Source organism: Amblyomma maculatum, chromosome 3, assembly GCF_055883805.1.
Source record: "Amblyomma maculatum isolate TAMU_Amacu chromosome 3, ASM5588380v1, whole genome shotgun sequence".
NCBI lineage: Eukaryota > Metazoa > Arthropoda > Arachnida > Ixodida > Ixodidae > Amblyomma > Amblyomma maculatum.
The window spans coordinates 167236785-167264608 of record NC_139346.1 but is presented as its reverse complement, the minus strand read 5'-3'; the positions used below and the strand labels follow the sequence as shown (position 1 = coordinate 167264608).

The window sequence follows — 27824 nt, the reverse complement described above, 5'->3', positions numbered from 1 at the left end:
CACATACTACAAGCCGTATAACCTGTTTTAGCTGGCTATAGAATATTGTATACACGAAAAGCTATAGACCAGTTGGCGTACACCCTTATCTGAACGTACATATATCGTTGGTTCGAATCTCTCGTACGACTTGTCCTCTAGCTTGATTATGAGTTGTGTGCTGCATGCAACGAGAAACCGTATGTCACCAACCCCAATGCTGTACGACAAATGATTTGCTTGACAATCTGGGTATAACTGGTGGGAGCACTATCGCCGCATAGAAGTACGCCTGCGGTGAGTATCTCCGACCCATGATGGTTTTAGTCGTGGGGACTGCTGGCCAATATTCAGTTATTTAGGCATCGAATTGAAAATAAACGTCCGAAGATATAGAGCATGACACACACACACACACACACACACACACACACACACACACACACACACACACACACACACACACACACACACACACACACACACACACACACACACACACACACACACACACACACACACACACACACACACACACACACACACACACACACACACACACACACATACACACACACACACACACACATACACACACACACACACACACACACACACACACACACACACACACACACACACACACACACACACACACACACACACACACACACACACACACACACACGCGCGCGCGCGCGCGCGCGGATATTCTATAGCTGACCATAGAAAATGCTAAAGACTGCAGTACTTACACTAGGACATCAGAATTAGTCCATAGGTTATATAGCAGGCTATAGCTTTTTTGGCCGAATATCTATAGCCGACGATACAAGGGATTTTCTATAGACCATAAAAGTTTGTACGCGACCATAGAAAATGCTAAAGACTGCAGTAAATAGGGAGCCATATGCCTACAAGATAGGTTAAAGACATCTATAGAACAGACTACCATAGGAACGGCTGTAGCTTTTTGGGCCAAAAATCTATAGCCGGCCATACAAAGGATTTTCTATAGCTGACCATAAAAGTTTATACCTGACCATAGAAAATGCTAAAGACTGCAGTAAATAGGGAGCCATAAGACCATAGAACAGGTTAATGACTTCTACAGAACAGACTATAGAAAAACCTATAGACAGCCATAAGTAGCTATAGATATTTGGGCCAAATATCTATAGCCGAGCATGCAAAGGATTTTCTATAGCTGACAATAGAAAATTTCTGCATGGGATATATGTAGAGGCATTCAAATTTCTATAGACAGCTAAAGATATCTGTATTACTAATATTTTATAGCTTCAGGAGCATAAACTTTTCTATAGCTTGCTAATACTCATTCTATGGCTTGCTGTCTGTAGCTTTAGTGCCATTCAAATTTCTATAGACAGCTAAAAATAACTGTATGTCTAATAATCTATAGCTTCATGGACATACGGTTTTCTATAGTTAGCTAAATAGATTTTGTATGGTCCAGACGCTATAGACAAAGTGGGATAGAATTTTCTAAAGCAGCCTGTAGATATTTCAATGGCACTTTATAGCCGACTATAAAAGTCCATAGATAGACATAGCTGACCATAAACTTTTCCATTGAAGTACATAGACCACTTTTGTGCGGCGGTGGCGGCGGCCATCTGTGCTGCTCGTCGCTCACGCCTTGCGGCATCATCGCGGCGACGTTTCGCAAGACGCTGCTCAGGTTGTTCCGGCATTCCCGCCGCTCTTTTGGCTTTAACCCCTTCTCTTCTCCGCAAACTTTCAGCTCGCAAGGCTAATCTAACCGACGATCGTAATGAGCAGCCGCGGCTCTTCCTCCGAGTCCATGGCTACCCAAAGTGGTTGCGGCTTATAAGTTTCTCCCCGTCGCTGAGGTGCATGCAGTGGTTAAGATGCCGCCGCTGTTGAGCCGAAGTTCCCGGGGTCGATCCCGACTGCCGGCGGTTACTTTTCGATGGAGGTCACGGAGCAAGGTTTCTTGCTCCGTGATGGAGGTGAAACGGATGGTTGGTTGGTTGGTTTGTGGGGTTTTACGTCCCAAAGCAACTCAGGCTATGAGAGACGCCGTAGTGGAGGACTCCGGTAATTTCGACCACCTGGGGTTCTTTAACGTGCACTGACATCGCACAGCACACGGGCGCCTTGCTTTTCGCCGGTAGTGGTGAAAACTTTTATTGTCCGGAAGAGGCGACACCGGAGCTCCGGCACCACTCGCAGGCGTCCAGGGAGCCCGATGTCACCCCAAGAGGCAGGGGCTAGTAGACAAAGCGGTTCGCCGCTTCGGTTGCCAGACGGACAATGTTGGCCTGTGTCGCCGGGTCTTCGCTATGAAGCGCGGTCTCCCATGCTTCTGCGTCCTTGAATAAATTGTAGCCCGGGGAGTGGCTGCACTCCCAGAGGATATGTTTTAAAGTTCCCATATCGCTACAGAATCTGCAGAATTGGTCTTCCGGATTTCCAGTTTGCGTGAGGTATCTCCATCTGGGAGACCTGTGGTTCTTGGCTTGCAGGCGGCGCCAGGTGACTGCCTCTGTGGATGTGAGGGACCTATCTGGGGGGTGGATATTTCCGCCGTCCTAACTTGTAGTGCTCAATGACTTCGTTGTAGGTCGCGAGCGTCTCGACCTTAAAGTTAGGTTGAGGACGGCGTTCCCCCCCCCCCCCCCCCCCCGGATAATGAGCGCTCGGGCAAGGGCGTTGGCCGCTTCGTTTCCTGGTATGTTGGTGTGAGCGGGGGCCCAGGTTAGGGTGATCGCTCTGTCTATGTTGCTTTTCGATAATATGTTCAACGCGTAGTGTGATATTTTGCCTTTGCAGAAATTCCTTATTGCTGATTTGCTGTCACTGATGATCACCTTCGCGATCGTACTAACGCACGCTAGGGCGATCGCCGCTTCCTCCGCTGCCGTGGCGTCTACTCCGCTTGTATAAATCTTGCCTTGCTCTATTCCGGACCAGTCGACTGCCACCGAGATAGAGTTCCCGTCATCGTCAAAAGCGGCGTCTGTGTAGGCAACCGTCTCGGGTGGCATTCTGCTTAGTTTTGTTACCAAGTGTTTGGCTCTGTGCTGGCGTCTTTCCTGATCGTGTTGTGGGTGCATGTTCTTGGGTATCGGTGAGATCGTGAGGGCTTTCCTAATTTTGGACTCAATGTGGAACGTCTGATGTTTAGTGCCTCTGTTCCCTTGTAGTCCTACCCAGCTTAGAATTTTCTGCCCCGTCTCAGTTAGACTTAGGCGTTCGAGTTGCGCCGTTCTCGTTGCTTCCGCTAACTCTTCCCATGACGTTAAAGAACCCCAGGAGGTCGAAATTTCCGGAGTCCTCCACTACGGCGTCTCTCATAGCCTTAGTCGCTTTGGGACGTTAAACCCCACAAACCAAACCAAACCAAACCCATTCCCTCTAGTGCCAGGGTTGAGGTCGAGATTGAGAGTCCCACTGCTCGTTTCGTGCATTTCCTTATTATGGCGTCTAACTTGTTTTTGTCTGCTTTTTTGATGTTAAGGAATGGGGTTGAGTGGCAGATCCGACTCAAGATAAAGGCCTGGACCAGCCTCAACTTGTTCTTCTCCTTTAGCCCTCTACCTCTGGCCGAGATTCTTCTAATGATGCCTACCACTTGGTTTGCATGCGCGTCTAGCTTAGCTATAGTCGTGGGATTGTTTCCTGTTTTGCTTATGAGCATGCCCAGAATTCGGATCTCATCTACTTGCACAGGTGTCCACAGAAACAAGTGTGACAGATACTGCGCCGTTCCTTTCCTGTGAACCAATTATTAATAATTATCCGAAGGCCGAAAATGGCGGCCTTCCTAATGGTGCCACCTGTCGTAGAAAGTGGGAACTGCTCTCTCTAAATTGTCTATAGCAAAGCCCTAAAGAAGGGGAAGAATATTGGTTGCTTCCTTATTGGCGCCGTATGCTCGTATGGTTCACAACTGACCACAGCCAACCCGCGGAAGCAGACAGTAAATACGTGGTAAGCGAGGATTATTTATCTTATATATTACTTGAAGTATAACTCTACAAAAGAAACGATGAGTGCGCATAAATAGCAGCGGCGCCTTCTAGCTTCCGTGGCTGGCTCGGATCGCTTCATAGAAACATGGATGCACACTCACGCAATGCCGCCAGGGACGTCCAACCGCAGGAATGTGTGTTCTAGGTGATGCTTGCCTCGCACGTAGCAGATGTTGCAGAGGTCATAGTCAACACACAGTGCGCACTTCCAGCGTGTGCCGGATATCGGACGTTTGTCACAGGAGTCACAATAGATTCCACAGAACCTGTTGGCTGGGATATATAAGCATGGTGGCACAAAACACTGCTATGAACAAGTCAGCGCTCAATAATAACCTACTCTCATTGGCGGCTCATGACCGCGTTCAATCTTAAATTATGGTGTAGTAAGTTCCAGCACATAATTATTCGACACAGATAAATCGCGTGTCGATAGTTCGGAGCAAAATAAAGCAAAACAACAACAAATACCAAACCTGACCTGTAAACCGCAGAATGAAAGCGGGCATGCAAGATACCAACATTTGAACTGAGTTCCAACCCTATATGCAAATTGTGGGGTTTCAAGCACTGAAGCGACGCGTGGACTACGAGGAACGCCGCAGTGGAAGGACCCTGTTGTCCTGAGACCATCTGAAGATCATTTACTTGTACTGACATCGCGCAGCACACGGCTGTTTCTCTAGTTCGCCTCCATTGAAATAAGGCTGTCACGACAGGGAAGGAAACTGCGATGTCGAGATGACAAGCAAAACGACACAGACATTGAACCTCCACAGCCAATTCCAGTTTTCGATGTAAGGTGCACGTGCTGTCTTTAAGGCATGTGACAAGAGCTGCAAAAAATAAACTGCTGCATCCATCTAGTTATAAATTTAAGAGCAAAGTTGAGAGTAACCAAGGGCAACTAAAATAATAACGGGATTTGATATGAATGAGGACGCAAATATAAATTATGTAGCCGTACTTTCGAACTGCAAGATAGTTGTGGGAGGCTTCAGCGCGAAAGCCATAAAGCGCTAACTTTTCCATATTTTCAATAATGTGTATAGATGCTAATCTCGTTTCCGAGAACTTGGGTTTACGATATTCGCCGCCAGAACAGCAACACAACCTAGCGAGGGATGATTGATACAACCACTAGTGGTTCGGACGTGTTTTATATTGCGGGAAGCACCTTGCCAACGCCGTTGGTAAGAACCTTAGTCTATAGGTCACTGATTTTGATGTTATGAGCAAAACATAATTTTATTTTTCAGTCACATTTAATGGCTTAAATGTATTGAGTTCATTTACCCTAATAAAATAGACGTTATTAGCACGAATTAAATAAAGACGTCTTGCTACGACGCGCCTTGTCAATCTAGTTCCTAGTTTTCACAGCGTTAGAAAATTTTCTTTTTATCGGCTAACCTGAGTTACGTTAGCACACCGCGCGCACATATAGCGGCAATTCTGAAGTTTTGAACGGCTAGGAATAATGTTTTGAGCTTCAGCGCATGTGAAATATTCGAGACAGTCCCGCAAACTTGGAGCTTCGCTTTTATCGCTGAGAGAGAGCGAGAAAAGGGCTCTGCTGGCATTGCTACGCGACCATGGATTAGCAATTAATTCCAACGCGGCAGCTTCAAAGGTCCCATTGTGGATAAAATCCTGCGTTTGCATCTCATCGCCGACTGACTACTGCGCCGGAGTACCCGGGTTCGATCCCGACCTCGGCGGCTGCGTTTCGATGGAGTTGTTGTTATTGTGGCTGTAGGAAGAAGGAAAAGAAAATGCACGTGCCTGCTACTGGCTCTGTAGCTGAGCCACCTCCGCTGCCTCGTGCAGATAGAAGAGAATATAGATAAGAAAGAAAAGAAAGAGGGAAAGAAAGACGCGCGCCGCAACAACAGCCGTCGTCCACCACCAGCGGTGGCGTGTGCAATGACGGCCTAGAACAGATAAAAATTCGGTGCCAGGCTAGCCCCCGTCGCAAGCGGCGGAGACCCACCTGTACCAGCCCCATCAGGGGAGACATGCCTAGCAGAAGCAGAAGAGGCGTCCGTGTGCTGTGCAATGTCAGCGCACGTTAAAGATCATCAGGTGGTTGAAATTACTCCGTAGCCCTCCACTACGGCTCCTCTTTCTCTCTTTCCACTTTCACTCCCACCTTCCTCCCTTCCCTTACGGCGCGGTTCAGGTGTCCACTGAAAAAAATGTGACAGTTACGGCGCCTTTCCCTTTCTGGGAACCGATTATTATTATTATTATTATTATTATTATTATTATTATTATTATTATTATTATTATTATTATTATTATTATTATTATTATTATTATCTCATCTCCGATGCTGGCGTTGGGAGGTACATGGGCAGGTAGTGGATGGCAGGTGACATGGTCACTCATTTCTTTATCGGCCTCTTTTGTGACGTCACGAGACCGCGTGACATGAGAAGTTGGTGGGGGCTGGCAGAGAGATGGGAATCAAAACGGGGCGTCTATGTCATGAGTATAGTGAACTAGAATGCTCATCACTATTATAGTTCACTATATTCATGAATTAGACATGCTACCCCTATATGACCTCGCAGGCGCGTTCGAACCTCATGGTTAAAGCGGGACTTTCTACCAATGTCTGCTGGTCTTTTACATGATGTGGCATGTGCCAGTGTGTATGTGCGAGATAATAGAGGCGCAGATTAAGAGATTAGTGAGTAAGCGAGCAGTGAGCAGGGCATGTATATAAATATTACATGAAAAAAGTTTCTTCTTCTTCTTCTTCTTCTGCTTCTTCCTATTGTTATTATTTACGTTAACAAAGAAAGATTCGCGATGGGAACTCCTGACCGGAGCATTAACGCTGTCGCGTCGTAAAGGCCGAGCTTAAGTGTCCTCCGAATTTTGGCTTGTTTCAATCGCGTTTTGTGAAAAAGTTGCAATGGACTCCTGAACATCAACCACCTAAGTGATTCAACGAAAATTTGTTAGAAGCAGAAGGAATATATGCTTCAGAATTGTGTGGCCTCAAAACCACCCGGTCTTTGACACGGTAAAGTTCTCCTTACCCCAATTCTGGCTTAGTCCTTCTCTTCGTTTCTGAGGTTGCACGTCAGTCTCTCCTGTTTTTATTCATATCCACCCTCCTCAAGAGCTTCTTTATGTTTTATTCTTTACTTCTGGGTTACTCTAAGGCGGTTTTTTTTTTTTTTTTTTTCATTCTTGTATCTATTCTAGGTTTTACGTTTATTGAGATGATCCGCTGCTGCTTGCTCCTGCAATGTCATTTGCACTGCAGAACTACGCACGCAGCCTATATTGTTTTTGCATAGCTGTTTCGTTATATGTGGGAGAAGCTTGTTCCGGTAGAAAGGTGCCGTTTAAAACGATGCTACGGCTCGGAAAGAACAAATGCCCACTTCCATTATGTAAATTCATGAGCGTGTACTAGCGCGCACGTAGTTATGCGTCCACTCCACTGTTGTGAAAACGGATGAAATGCGCATGCATACGTTTATTTTAAGTTCAAGAAGACAGTAGTTATTTGAGTGGTTCACTCTCCCTGTATCAGGTTGCTTTCTATTCAACGGTTTTGCATTGCATTGCAGTGTGCGTTGGCAAGGTTGAGTGTTTGTGCACTGGAGTATAAAGTCTTTTTTTTCTCCACCCTGTAAAGATAACTGAGCGGCACCTAAGGCCATGTTCACGTGGAACAGAAGTCGAAAGTTATTCCATTTTAGTGGATCCTTTCGACAGGACCACATAAATGATGCACAGCAGTAGCAGAAATTAATACAGTACTGTCACGTACAAGAGTAGGTGACAGTATGCTATTTTAGCTACTTAAAACTTTTGTTTAAAGTGTTACCTTCGGTTCTTGATCCTCGCCTCGGGGGCACCATAACCCTGAAATAATTAATAATCGGTGTTTAGATACCGCGTTATATCGCGAATATCACATCCCCAGCTGTTCGCGCTAGTTTTGGCACCGTATACAGAATGAACTTGTTCTGCTGTCACACATTCAGATGTCACAATTCGCTGTCACACTGATGTCAAAGATGATGTCAGAAACAAATAAATAGTTAACTACGTTTGCATCAATCAGGCATAAGCACTGTGCTGATAACATGTCGAGGTCACTTAGTCGACATGCGACAGAGATTGAACTTTTGTTTTGGAGAGTTTCCACCAGCACTTTAACATTCTCCGACTGCGGAGCCACTGTAAGTGATTGTGTTAAACGCAAAATGCATGGTATGATATGATACGGTATGGTGTGGTGCGATATGATATGGTACGGTACGGTGTGTTACGATGTAGTACGGCACGGTACGGCACGGCACACACAACACTACACGATAGGCCACGGCAGGGTACGGCAGGGCAAGGCAGGGCAAGGTAAGGCATCGCACAGCACACGAGTGCCTTTTGCGTTTCGCTTGCACGGAAATGTGCAGCCACGTACGAGATCAACAACTAAAACTGCAGCGCAGTTTAGCCGAGCTTTATAACCATCCGCCACGGCAGGACTCAGTGGTTAGACTAAGACGACGGCAATGCAGGCGATAGCGAGAGCATGGAGCAAGTTTGCGGATAGCCCTTAAAGGCGCTGAGCACACAATTTTGTACACACTCGATTTCATCCATGGGTTGCTCCGCAGCTATAGCACTCACCTCATTGTTTCAGACAATTTTAGCATTGTCGATATGCAAACTATATGACCCACCGATTCCAAGATAGATTTTCGTAGCGAAATCTACGTGCACTAGGCTAGTCAGCGGCGCATTTCAGGTAAACGACGCTAGTCACTACTGCACATGCGCGGTAACCATGGCAACTAGTTGCTGCGAGCAGCAGAAGGGGAAAAGAAGAAGAGAAAGAAGAAAGAGAGAAGAGGGAGAAGAACAAGCCGCTCAAATGAAGCAAAAAAATTTCAGAAGACGCCAAGAAGGAGAAGAAGGAGAACAAGAAGAACAAGAAGCCGGTCATTTGGAGCAAGAAGGTTCGGAAGATGCCAAGAAGACGAGCCGAATCGCCGATCACACCATACGGTTTGTGGTCAGTGCATCGGCGACGAGAACGTTCGAGGCGGATTTTGTGCACAATTCATTTCGTAGCATTCGCTACGCATATCCGGGCTTAACCGAGTTGAGCAGCCAACAGTATTTTTATTTTTTTCAGAATAGTGAGCATGGCAGCGCGCCTCGCGAAGTACGTACGTTTTTGTTACCCGTAAAAATATCATGTTTATTTACATATTCCGATCATTCAATGTCAGAACTTCAGTCCACTTAGACACTCGCCAACAATGCTTTTGTCTTTTCTCCCACTTTTCACACCACCATCGTTTTTTTCTCTCTTTACACACATCATCGTTTTCTTTCTCGCCGCTAGTGGCTGCACTCGATGAAGTATGAAAGTCCTTGGCTCATTGCTTACTGTAGGACAGGAGTTCTGAAGCTCTTCTGCCGCAAGGAGCTCCAGCCATCATTATGCATCATGGAACACCTCCCCCCCCCCCCCCCCCCCCCCGTCTCCCTCATAATCAGGCGGTGAAGCTTTTACATGGACCTCTTCTGGCCTTTTCATTCCTTTTCAGTCATTCAGTTATTTCGTAAGCATGTTTTCTGGAGGTTGGTAATTAGATTGGGTGCGAAACATATTGGCGCGACGCCAAGACCTGTGCTGTGGACGGTGTCTACGCTGATGGCGCGATGATGCGGAAAGGGCTAAATTAAGGAAATTAACGCTCAAAAATGGGTTTAAAAGAATCCTGCACTGTGCTTGACCCGCATGGGCAGCAAGAATCGGGACAAGAGCATCGAGGGAGGTCGCGGAACCCCTGAGAGCATCTCGCGGAACCTAGTTTGAGGAACCCTTCTGTAGGGCACCGCAATCTTCAAACGTTTCAACCTTCGAGAATTGACATATTTCTATGTTTCTAGGGGCACTTTTGTTATTTGCCCCTTCTGATGCCACCGCTATACTGCCTGCCGTCTGTAACCTGAAGCTTCTCTAATTATCTTTCCTGTTTTATCATTGCTAAGATTGTCACGCTGCAAGCAACTTGTGTGAAGTTTTGTGCCCATCTATAGTGTGCTGTATTTTAGTCCTAAGCAATGCCCTTTGTGCCTTTCAAATATGTAATAATACCTGGTGAGGACAACACCTGTAGGGGAATTACTTCGAAAAGCTTTCTCGAGGCCTGGGCAAAGTTGGCAGAAAATAAAAAAACATCGAAAAAATTAACGACATATCGTGCCGATGTTAGCCGCCAGCTATCGCCTGTCAGCGCCATGTTCGTGATTGTTCGCTCACAACGACGACACCAGCGCCGACGCCGATTTTTTGGTGAACGGGGGCCTTTAAGGCTATCGCATTATGGTGGGAGCTTATGAAGATTCATTTAAGAGATGTGTTCCGTGCGAATTGCGGTGTTATGGATTAATGCGAAATGTCAGCCTTGTTTTGTTATCCTCAGAGTACATCCACGGTGTCCTGGTAGTATATATATATATATATATATATATATATATACTACCAGGACACCGTTTATGTACTAACAAGGCTAACAAAACAAGGAAAGGAGGATAACAAAACAAGGCTGACATTTCGCATTAATCCATAACACCGCAGTTCGTACGGAACACATCTCTTAAAGGAATCTTCATAAGCTCCCACCATAATGCGATAGCCTTAAAGGCCCCCGTTCACCAAAACTTCGGCGTCGGCGATGGTGTCGTCTTTGTGAGCGAGAAATCACGAACATGGCGCTGAGAGGCGATAGCTGGCGGCTGACATGGGCACGTACTAACTGGGCATAAGATTGCCTTACGTTATGTTTTGCTGGAGCTGCACCAGTCGGGGTTCTCCTTTCATATGGAAGGGTGACATTTGAATCGGTTTGCCAGGAACCTTGCATTCACGTTACTCGTAGGCCACGACGTCTTGGTTAAAGCAGGGCTTTATACGTGGGCTGGTAGCCTACGCTATCGCGTCATACCGTTAAGGGCGGAAGTGTCGCCCATAACTTTTTGTAATCTGACTTGCGTTTGCAAATTCGAGTGTTTCTACGCAGTTTTAGTGAACAAAAACTGCCGTTCTGCGTTTCTAAACGTGAACAAGGTAGCGATGCCAAGATTACTTCCGCTCTTTTTGTTCTAAGCAAAGCAGCTACGCGTCGAAAAGTTAAAACCAAAACTCACGCTTCACCATTGGGCACGTCGATGCGCAAGAAAGCATGGTCGTGGTTATGCTTGCCTTTCCTAAAGCAGGCAGTACATAGATCGTAGTCATAGCATACTGCGCATTTCCAGCGCAGTCCCACAATTTCTCGCTGGTCACAGGCGTCACAAGAGATGAATTTAAAAGTCACTCCTGTAAGACAGCAATGAAAGTATAAAGAGAAGCCAGAATTAAACAGATGCAAAGAAATAGTTTAAGGCCATGGATGCTTAAAATATTGAATACTCGTTCGTGACTTGCAACGTAAGGGACTAGCAGTAAGAAAGAGAACGCTCAAACATAATCGAGAAAGTTCGATGCGTTTAACGTTTGCGTCGAACGTGAGCAAATTATTAAGGAGATATTATGCCCACCGCCCCGACCACCTACATTAAACAAAATATAAAGTGGAACTTGCCGCCTTAGTGCATTATTCAGGAGAAACTAATGGACACTGGCTGATTGGCCTGCCTCTATCCACAGCAGCCATCCTCTTGGTTCTTACCTTCCGGCAGTGAAGACCTGCTCCGTCGGTTACATGTCTTCCCTATATCCAGGGTAAGATCCAGGGTAGAACGAGTGATAAAAGATGGCTACACAGTGTGAAATAGCACTGAACAAGGGTCGAGGGGGAGCATCAGTTCGCAAGCCGAGCCAGTTTCGACAAAGCGACTTGTCTTGCAGCCCATGACAAAAACAAGTCTCCTTGTCGAAACGTCGGCTTGGCTCGCGAAATGAGGCTTCCTTTCAAATCTTCATTCCCTGTATCAAGTCACTCTTCACTAAGAACAATGCCAGTTCGACTCAATAGCTATTTTCTTTAATGCGTAAGCATTAAGTACGTTTGTCAGCAGTTTCGTACCACTAAAATTGTCATCACGATGGCGTTCGAAGAAAACGAGTTATAAGCAAAATAATGATTGCATTAAAACAGCACCGAAAATTTCGCTTGGGTGCGTGTGCGTGTGGGTTAATTAGTTAATTGATTAGAGCCACTTAAGTCAATCAGACGTCAGAACAGCAAAAAGGGGTAATGGCGACGTCCAAATGGGGTCATGTGGTACTTCACTTCCGGTGACGGAGGCCTAACTTTCCGTGGCGGGAAAAATGAGATGTTTGGACGTGAACGAGCGGAAAAGAGTATGATTTGCGTCTACAAATTGTGGAAATGGTTAGAAAGTGTGTAAAGAGAGGTAATCAACCAACTGCAGATTGAAAAATTCCGAGAGCACTGCAGAATCTGCAGTGGAGAAATGCGAAAGCCTAAGCGTTGCTGCAGCACACGGTACATCACGCGTTCCTTATCGAACACAACCAGAATTCCGTTGAACGCGTCAAAGTTCATCGGCGTTGTATAATTGATTTACAGGAAATGAAAGACGCACTATCTGTCACTCACGATAACATGCTGACGCATCTCGCGGACAACACAGCAACGTTCAGGCTTGCGCATTTCTCCAGTGCATATTCTGCAGTGTTCTCGGAAATTTGTCTGAATTTATGCAGCTTTTAAAAAACGCCCAACGAATGCACTTGTTTTCCCGCATAGTTTCAGGTCAAATATGCCTGATGCAAAATTTCCAAATTAAAAAAAGGTTATGAATACGACGATCCAACAAATTTATAGCCCACAACGTGAACTCAGCTGCTTTCTCGAACTTGTATTCACGTACAGTTTTCATGCTATGGGTGCTTATTTTACATCTTGAACGCTAAATCGACGATCCTCTCCTAAGTATACGATGCAAAAGAAACATTTCCAGACGTCAGCACCTACATTTTGTCTTCTATGCTTCTCTCCTATGAAGGCTGTATAACTATGCTCGAATAAAAGCCAGCAAATCATCAATGGCATGTCTAACCTTTTAAGCTGTCACGTGCCTTCTACCAGCGCTCAGTGAAGTTATGTGAAGTGGCTTCTTTTCACCGCAGCACAGAAACAATACCTGCCGCAAAACCACATACCTTGTCAATCCGACATAACTTGAGCTGGGCCTCGTCGCAACGTTATATGATGGATTCTTGTACTGGACCGCATGCAGTTTTAACAAGGCATCGCATATCCGCTTGGAATTAAGTACAAACGTCAGCAGGCTTGTTTGGAACGCTAGAATGGTACGTTGCAGATTAAGTGAAGTGGAAATCTGTTGCACTTGCTGCCTTCGTGGTAATGTGCTCGTTCACATGTCGCTCAAATGCGTCTGTTTCTGCAGTCGACCGCAAACGTTTAACGAGTTTGATAAACTTTATATTCGGCTTCGTTTAGCACGGCAGCCCCGCTCTAGAGCTTTAGACAAGCGCGCTGTTGGCTGTACCTATGGCAACTTTGGCCACGACGCGTGATATGCTCCTCACCATTCGATCTTGCAAAAGTGTCTTCGTCTGATCCTGGACAGGATTCTAACTTTGAAGTGACCTTTATTCTGTAAGAAAAAAAAAACGAAGAGAAATAGCGGGATGGTTAAGCGTTTATAACGTGAATCTCCCAGCATTACCTAATGTGAGACAATTGCTAAGAAATAGAGAAGTGTTAGTTGTGATTTACTGAAGTCAATGTCCTACTAAAAACATCACCACTGGCCATATGGTCAGCGTATCCACAAAGTATTTTGCAGGTGCTGTGATCGTACTTTAAAGCTGCTTTCAAAATTTTTGCTGGTTTGTGACCGATGATAGTTTTACTCCTTGGTGCTGGACCCGTAGGTGAGTGATATGTTTTATATACGTATGAGAGGCAGGATGTAAATTTTCCCCGATGGGCTGCCCCGATGTGGGGAGGCAATAGGGGCTGCTCGGTAGGGCGCCCACACTACGATAGGTGCCCGATGGCGGGCTGAGCGGTCACGACCGCTCAGCCCGCCAGTGAGATTAGCCCTGCAGGGTTAATCTCACATTTTTTTAGTGGCGAGCTAATAACAGCCCATAACAGCGGTGGTAACCCGCGCTACGGACTACTACCCTATTGCAAACGGCATGAATGAAGAGCCCCGTCGCTCACTTGAAACTTCGCTACAGGTACAACCTGATACGGGTCAGTGGACAATATTGTTTGTTATCAATACGAAAACCCCGAAAAGGGCATTGGCGCGGGGCGAAGCGCTCACGCTAGGTCCGCCGCCGATTAGGAATACCTCATAATCATGTAATCATGTCGTATCATGTCGTCGGGTCACATCTCTTTTCATCACGCAGCAATATTATTACCGTTTTTCCTTCTCAGCCTTCATTCCACATTGAAGTAGGGTTGCCTCGGTACTTCATCCCACCTTGTCTTCGGGTCCCCGCTGTGACTTGCCGGTGAATGAACTGACTCAGCTATCTCGCCACCGTGTCCCGACCTTACCAAAATCGCGATTTCTGCTCTCATGTTCGGGATTGAGCCCCGCGAACCGCACCGTCCGCTTTTTTATGTCCCGCGCGCCCTAATGATCTTTAAGCACGTGTTTGTTCGTCCAAACTCTATCCGCAAACCTCTTCAGCAGCTATACGACGGCTCCATGCTGTGTACTTACCTTCGCTCTCAAGTTTAACATTTTCCAATGAATGTCACCACTCCATTTCGATCGGCCGGCTGAAACCAGCTGTTCAAAGAGGACGTTGTCTAAACTCCGCCTTGCTGTACTCTACCTCTGTACAAACTATCAAGACGCTAGCCCTGCAGAATTTGTGACATAGCTCTCCTAATGCGACAGGTATGTAGTTCAAGCTGTCAAGTACAGCGGGCTTCTCCGCAAGCCAGGGTGCTGTAGCAGCAAGAAAGAGGTGTAGGCCAGTCTAGAAGGTGCCTGGCGCCAGTGTGAAGCACTATACTTTTTACAGCCGAATGTGACAGGCAGAATAAAATGCAGCCGCTGCATTTCTGATGCTGGCGTCCCACTACATACTTCATATACTAGTCTCCAGATGCTGAGGCATCGGTGTGACGAAGCGTTTTCACCCCCAGTGCATGCGCTGGTACTGTACCACAGCATATGAAAAATGGAGAACTGAATGTGCACTAGTCATCACAGTTTGTGATACTAGCACGTGCTAGTGGTGAAACTAGCAGCTGTTGAAGGGGACTGAAATAAGTAACACCCGCCTAGTCATGGAGAGATAAGCATGGGTATGAGACATCCAGTGCATTTCCTTCCGCATAACACCAGAAGCAGCATATACTGTTGCTGTGCTGATATCCCCATCCCCCGTACATGACAGAACACCCTAAACACCGAAGACAAATTGACAGTATACTCACCCTTTGCGCTGCGGTGAATCGAAGCGCACGAAGGAATGCTCAAGGCTGTGCTCGCAGCTCAGGTAGCATGCGGTGCAGAGGTCGTAATCCTGGCACACGTCACACTTCCAGCGTGCACCAACGATGGGACGCGCATCGCATTCGTCACAAGCGACACCGGGGAATTCGATTCCTGGGTTGGTATAAAAAGTGATACTTAACACCTACAACATTCTAGGTCTATATATGGATCTCATTTGCGCGAAAAAAAGTGTGGACGAAACAAGGAATGTGGATATGCGGCGCGCAGTTGTGCTGGGAGCAGAGTGGCTGCATTTATTGAGTGAGCCCAGTCGTGGAAGAAGGCGGTGAGGCAAGTACCGAGGAAGAAAATGTTATGGCTGCCAGCTGAGCCAAATGTCTAACTATAGTGTTATAGTCGGCTCGAGAAGGTCTCTTCGACTTATTCACGCGTGCCGAATCGGTGACGCTACAGACAATAAGGGCAGGTGCCGACCGAGGCTGGCACTTCGAGATCTGAAGGTACACAGGTACTTGAATTTAGTTCCGCTTCGCTGCACGAAATGAAACCCATTGTGATCTGCTGGATTGAGACATTTAAGGTAATTTGACCATCACTGCACATAATTTAAACTGTGCTAAATATCGTAGAGGTTCAACTACCATTGAACGAAGTTTCACGAGCGTTAGCCATTGGCCGCAAACGCAGTCGCTTCTGCCGCTTCGCAATTGACTCGCTTCCGGCCTTGGTAAGCTTCTCGACAATGGGCAAGTCTGACTTCTCGTCGTTGGATTGTCTCAGCAGCCTCCTTGGCACGGCTGCGGTCTCTGCCTTTCGCGAGGCGACGTATGTGTATGGCATATTTACCTAGGTTAAATGAAGGAGGGACACAGATGGAACTTCATGAAGACGACGATGTTCAATGCACAGCGCGATAGTGCTTTGCATTTGTAACTGGATAAAGACGACGATGCAATGTTGCAGGTTTACACAACGTGCGAGAGGCTGCGGTGATAGCATGTTTTTTTTTTTTATTGCAGCATAAACAGATATTCTAAAAACAACAACCACACTTTGGCTGCTGTCACGTTACTAAAAGCGCTTGAGATCAGCCAACTCGTCTAACAGAACATCGTGAAGGTGGCTCTTTTTGAGCCATGAAAACTTCTCGAACATATATTGAGAGCGGTGATAGCTTAGTGTTCTCGTGCGCGGGCCCGACGATAATGAAGATCATGTTTACCACAAAGCGTGAGATGATGACGGCGATGTCTGCTGCACAGCACGAGATGACACATGCGGCGCACGTGTACGTGGCGCCATCTGTGTAACGCATAGCTTCATAGGTCCACTGCCCTCTCCTCAAGTCATCCTTACGGATAAATATTTATGAATGAATGAATGAATGAATGAATGAATGAATGAATGAATGAATGAATGAATGAATGAATGAATGAATGAAACTTCCATGGCGTCGGGCTAGACTTCATTTCGGAGTCTGGTGCCCTCACCCTCACCTAACCCACCTAGTTCCCCTTTCGGCCTCAGGTGATCCTAGTGAAAAAAAAAAATGAATGAATGAATTGAAGAAGCTCGCAAATGAACGCAGCAGAGTTTAGGCTCTAAAGGAACGAGGTAAGGAAGAAACGTGAATAAAAAAAAAATTAGCAGACCAAAACTGAGAGTCGCGGTTGTATTTCGCGAAAAGGAGCAGCGTTGCGTTGAATGGAGGCTTCTTGTACCTGGTGAAGTTCAAATGGGCGAAGGAAGGAAGAGTACTTTGTACAAATGGACATACGTTACGCATCGAACTGCGAAGTCGAGGAACTCATAATGTCGAGAAATTGTTAAGCAAGAGGCTGCCACTTAGGCATGTCAACGAGATACGTGACGCTTTGGCTTTAGAGCGACCGTCTGCATTTCGGCACGGCAGCAAAGCATATGTGTAACGATTGTGTATAATTGCGGCTCGCTAAAACATTACTCCGCCATCTCTAGCCTCTCAGAACAGCGCTCACCTAAACTGCCAATTTCATAAGGAACCAACTGCTTGCGATGAACGTAGAAGCTTGTCATGAGTGGCCATTTGACCCGTTTAGCGTTTTCTTCTACAAGATTAGTCCTCAGCACTTTACTTATAGACCGTTTCCGACGTCGGTTGAATAGTTAACATAGAGTATAGTCAGTAAGCATTGTCCATGCAAGATCAGATAAACTATTAATAGGGGGGAGAGAAGGTGAGCCTTCTGGAATGGTATGCGAGAGGACATGGTAAGAGCGATGAAGCGTGTGGAGAGCTGAGGATGCTGCAATTGCGGAAGGGAAGAGAAGCCCGTGCGAGAAGCTGAACTGATGCTTGCTCCACGTTGCGTTACGTCAGCCGCACCCTTTTTGCACGCTCAGAGGTGAAGCAGAATAGGTTTAATGTCTTCCTTAAGAGCAGAGTGCTAAAACTCTTTTCCCGGTCAGTGTTGAGAACAAATTTATGGTGCCCCAAAGAGACAGCTATACTTTTAAACTCTAGCAAGATAAGAACATAGTGTACTCACTTCGTGCCTCTGGGCAAGCCATGTCGATCTGAGATTTCCCTTAATCTAGAAGGATGAAAGAAAAACTACAGTAAAATTACTTCTTTCTTAATTTGTTTGCATAACAAAGTGTGGAGCCCAAGGGGTCTCCTTCTGAGCCAACTCGTGCAGCTTGTAATGCATTTCCAATGTTCCGAATCTCTTGACGGTAAGATGATGTTTTGTCCTACCCTCACCAATGGGAAGGACTTCCAATAATACTAAATCAGCACCACTACACGGCTCAGAATCAGACTCATTGGGCTCTAAACTGTTGACAAAGACTGTACAACCAGCAGTCAACCCGTCAGCAGGCCACTCTTAACATTAAACGGAAAACATCTTTGTTTTAACAACCGTATTCTGTTATATTTTTTACTTCTTTCCTACCAGTAAGTGATATCAAAGTGAATAAAAGACGACACACATGCTGCATACTTATTTTATTATCCCACTTAGCTGTTAAGGGTGGAATCATTTATCTTACGTTTCCGACAAAACAAGCTAACATCGTCCGGAAACCATTGCTAACCTGCAGGTCCAACATAAAGCTCCAAATCTTACAGAAAAATTAGGAATTATTCCATCAGCATGACATCCGGGAGAAATAAAACATCCCGTGCTACAGTCCACAATTGGATTTGAACCAGCGCTATGTAGCACGAGCACGGGAGCTCCGTTCAATTATGTTTAGACGAGTCCGCCTTCGCAGGTGCCGTAATCCTATTGAAGCGTTGTCTTCGTCATTTTTCGTTAATTAGTTCTGTGCTGCCAAAAGTTAGTGGGCGGTATAGCGTTACCACCGTGGCCGCGTAATGGTGCCGGATGATGCAAGAGATTATAGGCTGGGTTGTGCTACCAACAGGGCCTTTATGCAGCTGCTCTCTAAAGTGATAAAGCGGTATAAGAGGGTTGTGCATCGTTAATACGCCCGGCTCCAAAAGCATGTGGCAAGAGACGCCACGTGTGTTGTCAGGTTGGTAGAAAAGTGGCTGACAACAGCAGCCCCTCAAGCCAGGCTCCAAAAGCAGCAAGGGGCGCTGCGTGTGTAGACGAAACAAGAAAAGTGGTCGACAGCAACAGCTCCTCAAACTGTGAAAGCAGCCAGGGAGGCCATACCCGTTCCCCGGGTCAAAAAAATAGAAGCAGGAGAATGCAGTGGCATACCCGACTAAACACCTAGGTGAGGTTGAAGAGTTTTTTGATGGGCTACGCTTTTGCTGCAACAATTTTCAAGCTTTCACATATTCTCTAAGATAAAATATACAACCATAACCCTTTTAAAATTTACACAAACATCAAGAAAATAAAACAAAAGCACCGCCTTTTCTAGCATCTTGTACGAAACTCCTTGAAGATAAACGGCAAGCTTATACTGAAAGAAATAAATTTGTACTAAGCAATATACTCCTTAGTCACTTGCGCACCTCTCAAACCACTGCCATTAAAGAGATCGAATTCAATCTGGTTTGGTTTATGACGTTTAATGTACCAAAGCTAATCAGGTTATGATAGGCGCCTTTGTGGAGGGTTAGGTCGGTATTCCGGGAAAGTCCGAGTAGCCCGGTCCCGTAGTCGACCGGCTTAAGTGATGGGTTACGGCGGCAGGAAAAAAACTACTCTTAATTCACACTTACTCAAGCCTGCTATGGTGTTCTACGAAAGTCATTGAAAATGATGTCTATCGGCCTCAGTGACATTCCGAAACGCTGCGCCTGATTTCTAAAGAAGATATATATAGAGAAGAAGAAGAAGAAGCACTGACGTCAGCCCCATTGCATACCTATACTAAACTCTCGTGTAGGTAAGATTAGCAGTCATTGTCTACAATCAAGCACGGAAAGAAAATTTCCCATACCCAAGACCACATCTGTGACATACCTGTGAGGAAAAACGTGCGTTAAGAGCGACGCTAAGTTAAATCATTGAGATGGTATGCGATCAAGAACAGGTTAAAGCAGTATGCTGACGTCAGTCAATCATTTTAATCAGTCAGGGTTTCTTTCCGCATAAAATTAGCGGAAGCCTAACAAAGCATATAGAAGTTTTTGATGGCACACTAGCGGCTCATTATGCTCCATTCCGTTTCAGGGCTCGTCATATAGACGTCACTTTCGGTTTTAATTATTTATTAGATACTGCGGACCCTTGGGTCCCAGCAGGGAGGCGCAGGTACATACAAAAAGAGCTGACAACACAGGAACAAAAGAGAACTGCCACACATTTACACAATTTTAATCAGACCACATAGCCATGTGCAAAACGTTGTTTCTGTCCGAGGGAAAAGGGAAAACAAATCTATCAGTTCGAACACAATAGGGTGTCACTGAGTCAATATGATTATATCTTGTGTGGCGGACATACCTGTTATTGCAGACGATATATATGCGGGCTGATTTATTTCAAGCTTGTTACCAATCAGGACAGAAAGAAATTTAAGCCTCAGTTGTTCTTGGCGGGATTTAAGCGCGTGAATGAAATTTTTATCATTGTTTGATAGTGCACAAGCAAATCTAGATAACATGACGCATGAGTGTACGCCATGACTGGCCGCATGCTTCCTCCACGGTCCCATGACACACATACACTGCCCCGCCACATCACATATTTTTAAAGCAATCAGAACGGCGTAAATGAGTCATGCTGATTCATGACGTAACACGTTTGTTACGACCATGCACGCATCACGTGTCATGCTCCTCTTCGATACGTTCCCATGCACCACAGTAACCACCAATTAACTGACTGCTACCATGAAAACGCACAAACTACCGACTGTGCTTGACTTTTACAAAATAACAACGCCAGGAAAACGACTCAGCGACCTCCTCATGACATCGTATAATAATTACGGGACTGTATCTGGAAATGGTTAAAGCCACTTTACAGGACTGCTTTTCTTTTTTCACTAACGGCATCTTCACTGTCATCTTTATTATCAACCTTACACTAGAGAAGGAGCATTGCAATCTTTTTCTCATGAACCCGCCTGCGCGCTCGGATGAGGATCGGAGAGATACCGGTGGAGACAGATTTTTTCCTGGACATTTCTGCCGACAGATTTGACTGACATTTCCATCCGCATTAATGTCATTAGCCAACCAAGTCTTTCGCCTTAATAAGCGCAAAAACTTGCGTTCTCTTCATGGGGGGCTGCCCTGTTCGGCTCGGACACGAACGACTATCAATCGCTGATCCAGCTGGCGCGCCAGATCACGTCAGCCATCGGGTTCCAAAAATGGGGGTTCTCACCCAGCATGAACTCTTGTACTAACTAATATTAAATAAATGTGTTTACCCGCACCGCCATTACCACCTTGGAATGCCGAGTAAGCAAGGTGCAGTTTTTTAGCCGTGTCAACTCAAATACTAAGATAATCTGAAATTCAAACCTATATATAGTCTCACTGATTAATTCAAAGAAATTCGCAACCAGATGTTAGGTCGTTTTTATTCAGCACGAGCTCAAAAAAGTATGCGAGAAGTACGTTCAGAGGGAAGTCGTTAAACTACTTGAAAGAAACATGGAAAATGTGCATTCATAGCGGCAATTGAGTCATTGAATGCACATTAAAGTGTAGTTTCCTAAATGTTGCATGCTGTGATATACAGTCATACGATGTGACACCAGAACTGATATCCGCAGTGCTTCAGGAATTTTAATCCAACGCTGTGTTGCTTCTAGGGAATTTATTTATAATGACATTCTATTGACAAAATTACTGTCACCAAACAAACGAAGAGCTTGGAGTTGCACTTAAATTAACTCTTTATTGTGCTGACTTGCGCCCTCAAAAGAATTAAGCAACACGGCGGCAGCGATAACAGCAAGCGTACTCGTCGGTTGTCGAAACGAGAATGCCTATTGCGCTCGTCAGCGCTCAATTTAACTTCGGTGAAGGAACATCTAGATCAAGCCGCCAAGGTGATAAGGTGACAGAGTAACCTGGAACAATGTGGAAACAGACCCGAGGGGCTTCAAACTTTCGGAACACGAGCCGCGCAAAATGAGAAAGCAGTGGCACGGCTTTGGCATGCACAAACAAACAGAACAAAAACCATTGTGCCAATGATTAGATAATTAAAAGCAAAATGACAAAAAGCAGGTATGAGGCTGTTGGCAGCAACAAATAAATATTAAAATAGTGCGCGGCAGCTTGCACACCACACCAATAATTACCACTCTGCCAGTGTTAAACATAACAGCATATCAGACTATCTAGCTTTCTCCGTGGAATCAGTTCTCTTCTCACCAGCAATACCAATACAGAACGAGCTGCGCGGCTATGTGGCCGCAGAGTTTCTAGATTAGTTATCTGCGGAAAGATCTCGTTATTTTATTTATTAATCTGTGTGGAGCACTGCGACAAATTTTGTTACTTTCATGCTGGTGCATGATGAAGATCACGCCTAGCATGCTTTTTTTTACGTACTTCTGTTATCTGCTGCTTTATTTTATAGACTATATTTATGAGAACCTTTTTAAACGCTCTTCAAAGATATTCTTACTTTTTCTCTAATGATTCTTCTTGCGAAAACTATTATTTAATTGGATTTTACATAAACAAGAGTTCAGGCAACGGTTCTGCGCGCAGCATTTCTTTAAAATCGACTTTCTCTTTCTGCCATCCTCTTTCTGCCAGGTATTGTGCCTTCTGCCCTCCATCCTGGAGTATATGCAGATTCAAATCAAATTCAATTGTATTCTATATTCGACCCCTCCAGAAAGGTATTTCGTTTTCTTCAGTAATAGATACCTGGAACTTTTTATGGGGAAAACATAGGCCACTCAGCCACTGCATCTGTTAGTTGATTTCTTCAGGCAGCCGTTTTACATGGCTTAAATTACGCTGTTTTGTGGTCGTATATGTTTTTCAGCGACCTCAAGAAGTCTATCATCGCGAGTGGGCTTACAGCATACGAGGCAAATAAACAAGCAAAATAGTAAGAAAACAAGTAAATGAAGCCTAAAATATCAAAGAAATTGAAGCGAAGTTAAGCTAGACCCCGCATACCTGTTAAACGTGAAAAAGCTAAAAACTTTGAGCAGTGAGTAAAGAATGAAGAATAAATAAAGCATAGGCGGCATATTAACATTCAGCCCTGTTTCAACCTTTCCGTGAAATTAAAAAGTAAAAGAGTTTCTTCAGTAGTCACACCCCTGGAGTGCTTTTTTGTGGGAAGCACTCTGTGGCGCAAGGAGGATTCACTCGAATGTTGAGCTTCACATTATTTTACCTTCATATTGTAGAGCTTCTGATAGCTGTGGATACTTGCGTACGCAACTGTATCAGACTGGCATATTAACACTGACAAACACACAAAAGCAATGATGCAATTCATCTATGTTTTCATACGTAAGGCAGTCTACTGTACTCACCTTTGTTAACAAGCTTCCTTTTGCGTCACTGCTCCTGCTGCTACGCGGCTTCGTACTCCTCGTCACAGCTGCTGCCGCCGGCAGCACGGCGCGCCCACAATATGAGACGCCGCCTCTCCAACTGATATCAACAAACGCGCACATGTATATCTTGTCGCCATTACCGCCGCTCTCAGCGCCACCATTTCCACTGCGTTTTTTTTTTTTTATCCTGAACTATTTGCAGCGGGCACGCGCTGACAAGGAAGTGACTGACGAAAGGCGAGTGCAATCTATATCTTTACACTGAGGCTTTTTTTTTTTTTTTCTTTAAATACCCGTCTACCGTTGCGGCCGCAGAGTTCTGAAGGCCGCGAGTCACATGGCCCGAAGCTCCGATGACGCCGAGAGAGGAGGCGATTCTCCGGCGGCCCTCGCCGTGTGGAGCATTGGGTAATAGATATGACACATCGCGGCAAAGGCCATCTACTGACATCGCAGGGCGCCGGATGTCTCGGCAGTTTCTTCTCTCCGCATGCTGCTTGCGCGCGAACTCTATATTTGTGGCGGCTTCGGTAGAATGGCAATCAAGCGCCCCGAAAAAGCTTCTGCATGTATCTGATCTTCGGCAGAAGTGGTAAGAGGGCTCGGGAAAAAGCATAATTTCGGCGAAAAAAGAAAGAGTTGAATTTCGCAAAACAAACCATAGCAAGGCTAATGGTCATTAATATTTTAGAATTTAATATTTGTCACCATGTGGTGTGGATAATGAAAAACTGCACCAAAACAGAGCGAGGAAAAAGCACGAAATGTGCTTTTCCCCGTTCTGTTGCAGTTTCAGATCGTGCAAGATTTAGCATGACATCATGCTTAACTATACTTATAAGTATACGTATGACGGTTTTGGTTGATTGCGACATCAAGTACTGCAGGCTTACTTTCTACTGTTGCGTCTTTGGCTTGCCGTTCTCAACCTTACTGGAGGCAAGAAAATCTCTAATTTCTCTTTTTAGTCATTAGAAATAACTCCTTTTACCAGTGCTTTTACCACTATCAGAAATGTTGCGCTAATATATTTTCTAGGAGTACACGAATAAATGCAATGAAAATTTTACAACGGGATTTTTACCGTAGATGTTCCTTATGCGTGCGTAAACATCCTCTGTCGGAAAAAAAAATATGGCTTCTATTGTTTACAGGACTTGGATCATTTCGGCACTTCTTTTTGTCTTTCAAAGAAACTTCATAGCAGTACACTGCTCAGTGCGGTAGTGATATGAAAATAAGACATATTTTCACTAAAGGTTGTAGATGGTCTTCCATAAAAGGTGCGTCCTTTACAGCACACTCTCCTGCCTTACGTAGTGTGACAACCTTTGCTCGAGAGTGCCTTTCTACCTGATCACCTTCTTAGCATTTTGCAGTTTCAAACTTGCACTAGCCATATTATACACACACCAATGAGACAGCTTTCTCATTGACTTTTTCGGGATCTTTATAAAGGGTGCGCTAAGCATAGACCAACATAATGTAGCCGTGTACCATTTAGCGGTGCGCGCACGCAAATTTGCGGGAGGTTGTATGGGTGATCTAAGACTTTAATAGACCGCAGTTATTCTAAGCAATGCTTATTGTCTCAGAGCTTGAAGGGGATATTTGGCGCGAGCACATACCATGGCGCCACCTCTTGACAGCGGCGCGTGACGTATAAGTGAGGCAACGTGCGCAACTAAACTATGCAGTTTAGTTGCGCGTTAATGCAGAATGTATGTTTTTCTTTAATATACACTTCGGTCTAGGCTTATTGAAGACGATTTGTCGTATTAGGCCAGCACTATACGGCAAGAAGGCATTTCACAGAGTCCATAAGCTGCCGTAGCGTAGCCCGGCGAGTTTGAAACTACTACTATGGCGGCTGTACTACTACTATGACCTAATACACCTACTACTACTACTACACCTTCGGCATTGTTGTCGCTGTTTTTAAATAAAGTTATCATGTCACACATCCAGTAAGAAACAAGCGGTCATAAATTATGGTAATCATTTGAGAAAATTACGAGCTGCGCCGCTACTTCGCTATAAATTTGCTAGGTAATCACATTTCTTTGCTAGAGGAACGGATCTCTCAGGCGAAGACAGATGTCAGGCACTTCGTACAGAGCCGACAGAAGCGGCGCCATTCCGCTGATCCTTGAATAGTCAAGTTTTACACAGCAGATGACGCGAAGAAATCTTTAAATCAAATGTGCAGTGCAGATGTGTGTTCCTTCTATACACACTGATCGCGATCATTGCCACTCGAGCTTCGAGTGGTTGCGTGTTTTCCCGCGTAGCTTTTCTTTCTTTTTTTTACCCTTATGTGAGCAGATACGCACGGTTACTTGTTTTCTCGGTCATTTTAAATTACTGCTGAAGTTGTACCTAAGGCAACTCACAATGCTTACCGCTGCGCGTGGCAGCAGAAATGTTTAGTTTCGGGCATCAATGCCTTCACTGAGAAGAAATTTGACGCCTCCCCACTTCTAGCCGAATATTTCTTGATCTGGGTGAGTACTGCTCGGCGAAGAAGCCAATATATTTTCTATACCGTCGGCAAATAGACTTCGTTAGCTTCACAAGTGATAAGCGCAAAAGCATAAACTATAGCGCCAGTCCTTCGGCCTCAACTCACGGAACTCTCTAACATAGGTGAAATCTTTCTAAATTAAACACATGTTGCACGCACAAGAATAACCACTCACTTCTTTATATATTGGGAGCTTGTTTATCCAAGCTTCCTTCAGCTAATTTTTCGGTTAGGAATGGGAGCTTGCGCAGGGTTCCGTCGCATATACAGAGCAGTAACAGACCATGTCAACAGCATAAATAAACTGAAGCAACAGCGACGCCGCAAGATGAAAGTGTGTGATGCTGGTATACGTCAAAAAGCAAAACTGCGGAGAAAACTGCGGCATTTATTTTTAAAACGCACAAATTCAATCCAGCGCCTGTTTCAGCAGCAGTAAGCGGAGTCACGTGATCCCACTTGCTCCCATAGGTCAACACTATAGCGCCGCCCGCTCCAGTGGTGGAGGTCGCGCCCCATATGATAATGCATGAAAGAAGAGTGACATTAATTAAATAAAACAAGGTTGGCTGATCTGATAAAGTCACGTAGTGATCGGTGATACAGTCCCTGAGTCCAAACAATATACGATTAACTGTGCGGCAGTTCGGAAGAAACCACGACAGGTGATGGAGATTGGCTACAGTATTCCGGGACTTGCAATCTTTAAATGTGTTCTCAGAGCGAAATAAATAAGGGTAGCAGGGCGCAAAATATTTTGGTACACTCTTAAGCTTCTCTTTTGAAAGTATGACATGACAGCTCCTGTGATCGGCATTGCGTATCTTTTTTCCTGCAGATTTTCTTTCTTACTCGCTTAACCATCCGTTATTGAATATGTCTCTGTTATCTCATACGCACGGATCAACGTAGAGTCGTACGTGTGCGAGTGTGCGAAGCCACCTGACAAATATATAAATCCCGCTTTAACGAAACCATACGAGCGTATCTGTGTAGCCTTGTTCTTCAAAGTGTTATTGACTTGGCCGTCCAAAGGTCTTACACCGTAAGAAATGAGTTCGAAATTACAGGCATTTTTAAGGAAAAGCTCTGTTCCTATACAAAAAAATTATCTGTTACATGCCACTAAACAAAACACGTTTACGAAAAAAACAGTAATTCCCTGTTTTCGGTCCACAACCTTGGTTGGAAGAGAAACATATGTCGTTGGTTCAATCTGCTTCTTACATGAAAATAAGTTGCATGCCAGATTGGTAGGTAAACAGTATGACATCCCCCAAACACTCTGCGAAGAACAGTTGTATTACAATTTTGATGCGTGAAATAATAAATGTAGCATCATGTTAAGGTTCGTTAGTGGTACCTACGGGCATATATAGTGGACCTAAAGAGATATAAGCGGTTAGTTCATGCTATAGTTGCATCCGTTGTGCATACCGTCGTCCCACTAGACAACGGCTTTTCATGTGCCATCGAGTTTGACAAGCAGATTTCCTCGCTGTCGGAATAATAATTCACATTTTCACCTTAGAAATTGTGTGAAATTACATGAAAAACATAACTCGCGGAAATGTAGAAAGTAAACAGAAAACAGCATACTAGATAATTTCTGTCAATTTCACAGAACATTTCTGTTAATTTTAAGCAGAAAAAGCATGTGAAACCACTAAAGAATTAAAAACGACAAACATAGCAGAATAGAAAGTTTCTAGCAGGACAGCTTAAAGAAAATATTATTTTTTACAAACATTTCTTACAGTGTAGGTTTAATTCTTCTCTTACCCTTCCGCTTCACAGAAGCTTTAGGCGGGTTGCAGCTGCTGTCAATCGTCAAAATAATGTGATCTCGTGACGTCAAACAGCATAGAGACCAATCAGTTCAC

At 45.0% G+C, this 27824-nt stretch overlaps 2 protein-coding genes across 2 annotated transcripts in view; one reads left to right on the top strand and one right to left on the bottom strand.

Moving 5' to 3' along the window:
- Window positions 1–23535, bottom strand: part of LOC146196789 (uncharacterized) — a 43783-nt gene extending 20248 nt beyond the window's left edge. Inside the window, exons 1-7 of the mRNA XM_084597075.1 lie at window positions 23394–23535; window positions 17996–18040; window positions 15446–15617; window positions 13564–13631; window positions 11190–11361; window positions 7849–7886; window positions 4100–4271 (exon numbers count right to left, since the gene is read on the bottom strand). Of these exons, the coding sequence (XP_084453201.1) occupies window positions 4100–4271; window positions 7849–7886; window positions 11190–11361; window positions 13564–13631; window positions 15446–15617; window positions 17996–18017 (644 nt within the window). The 5' untranslated portion in view covers window positions 18018–18040; window positions 23394–23535. The remainder of the gene's footprint in view (window positions 1–4099; window positions 4272–7848; window positions 7887–11189; window positions 11362–13563; window positions 13632–15445; window positions 15618–17995; window positions 18041–23393) is intronic.
- The window catches only part of LOC146196786 (uncharacterized), a 168731-nt gene that overhangs the window by 41331 nt on the left and 99576 nt on the right, over window positions 1–27824 (top strand). The gene's annotated exons all lie outside the window — the stretch shown is intronic.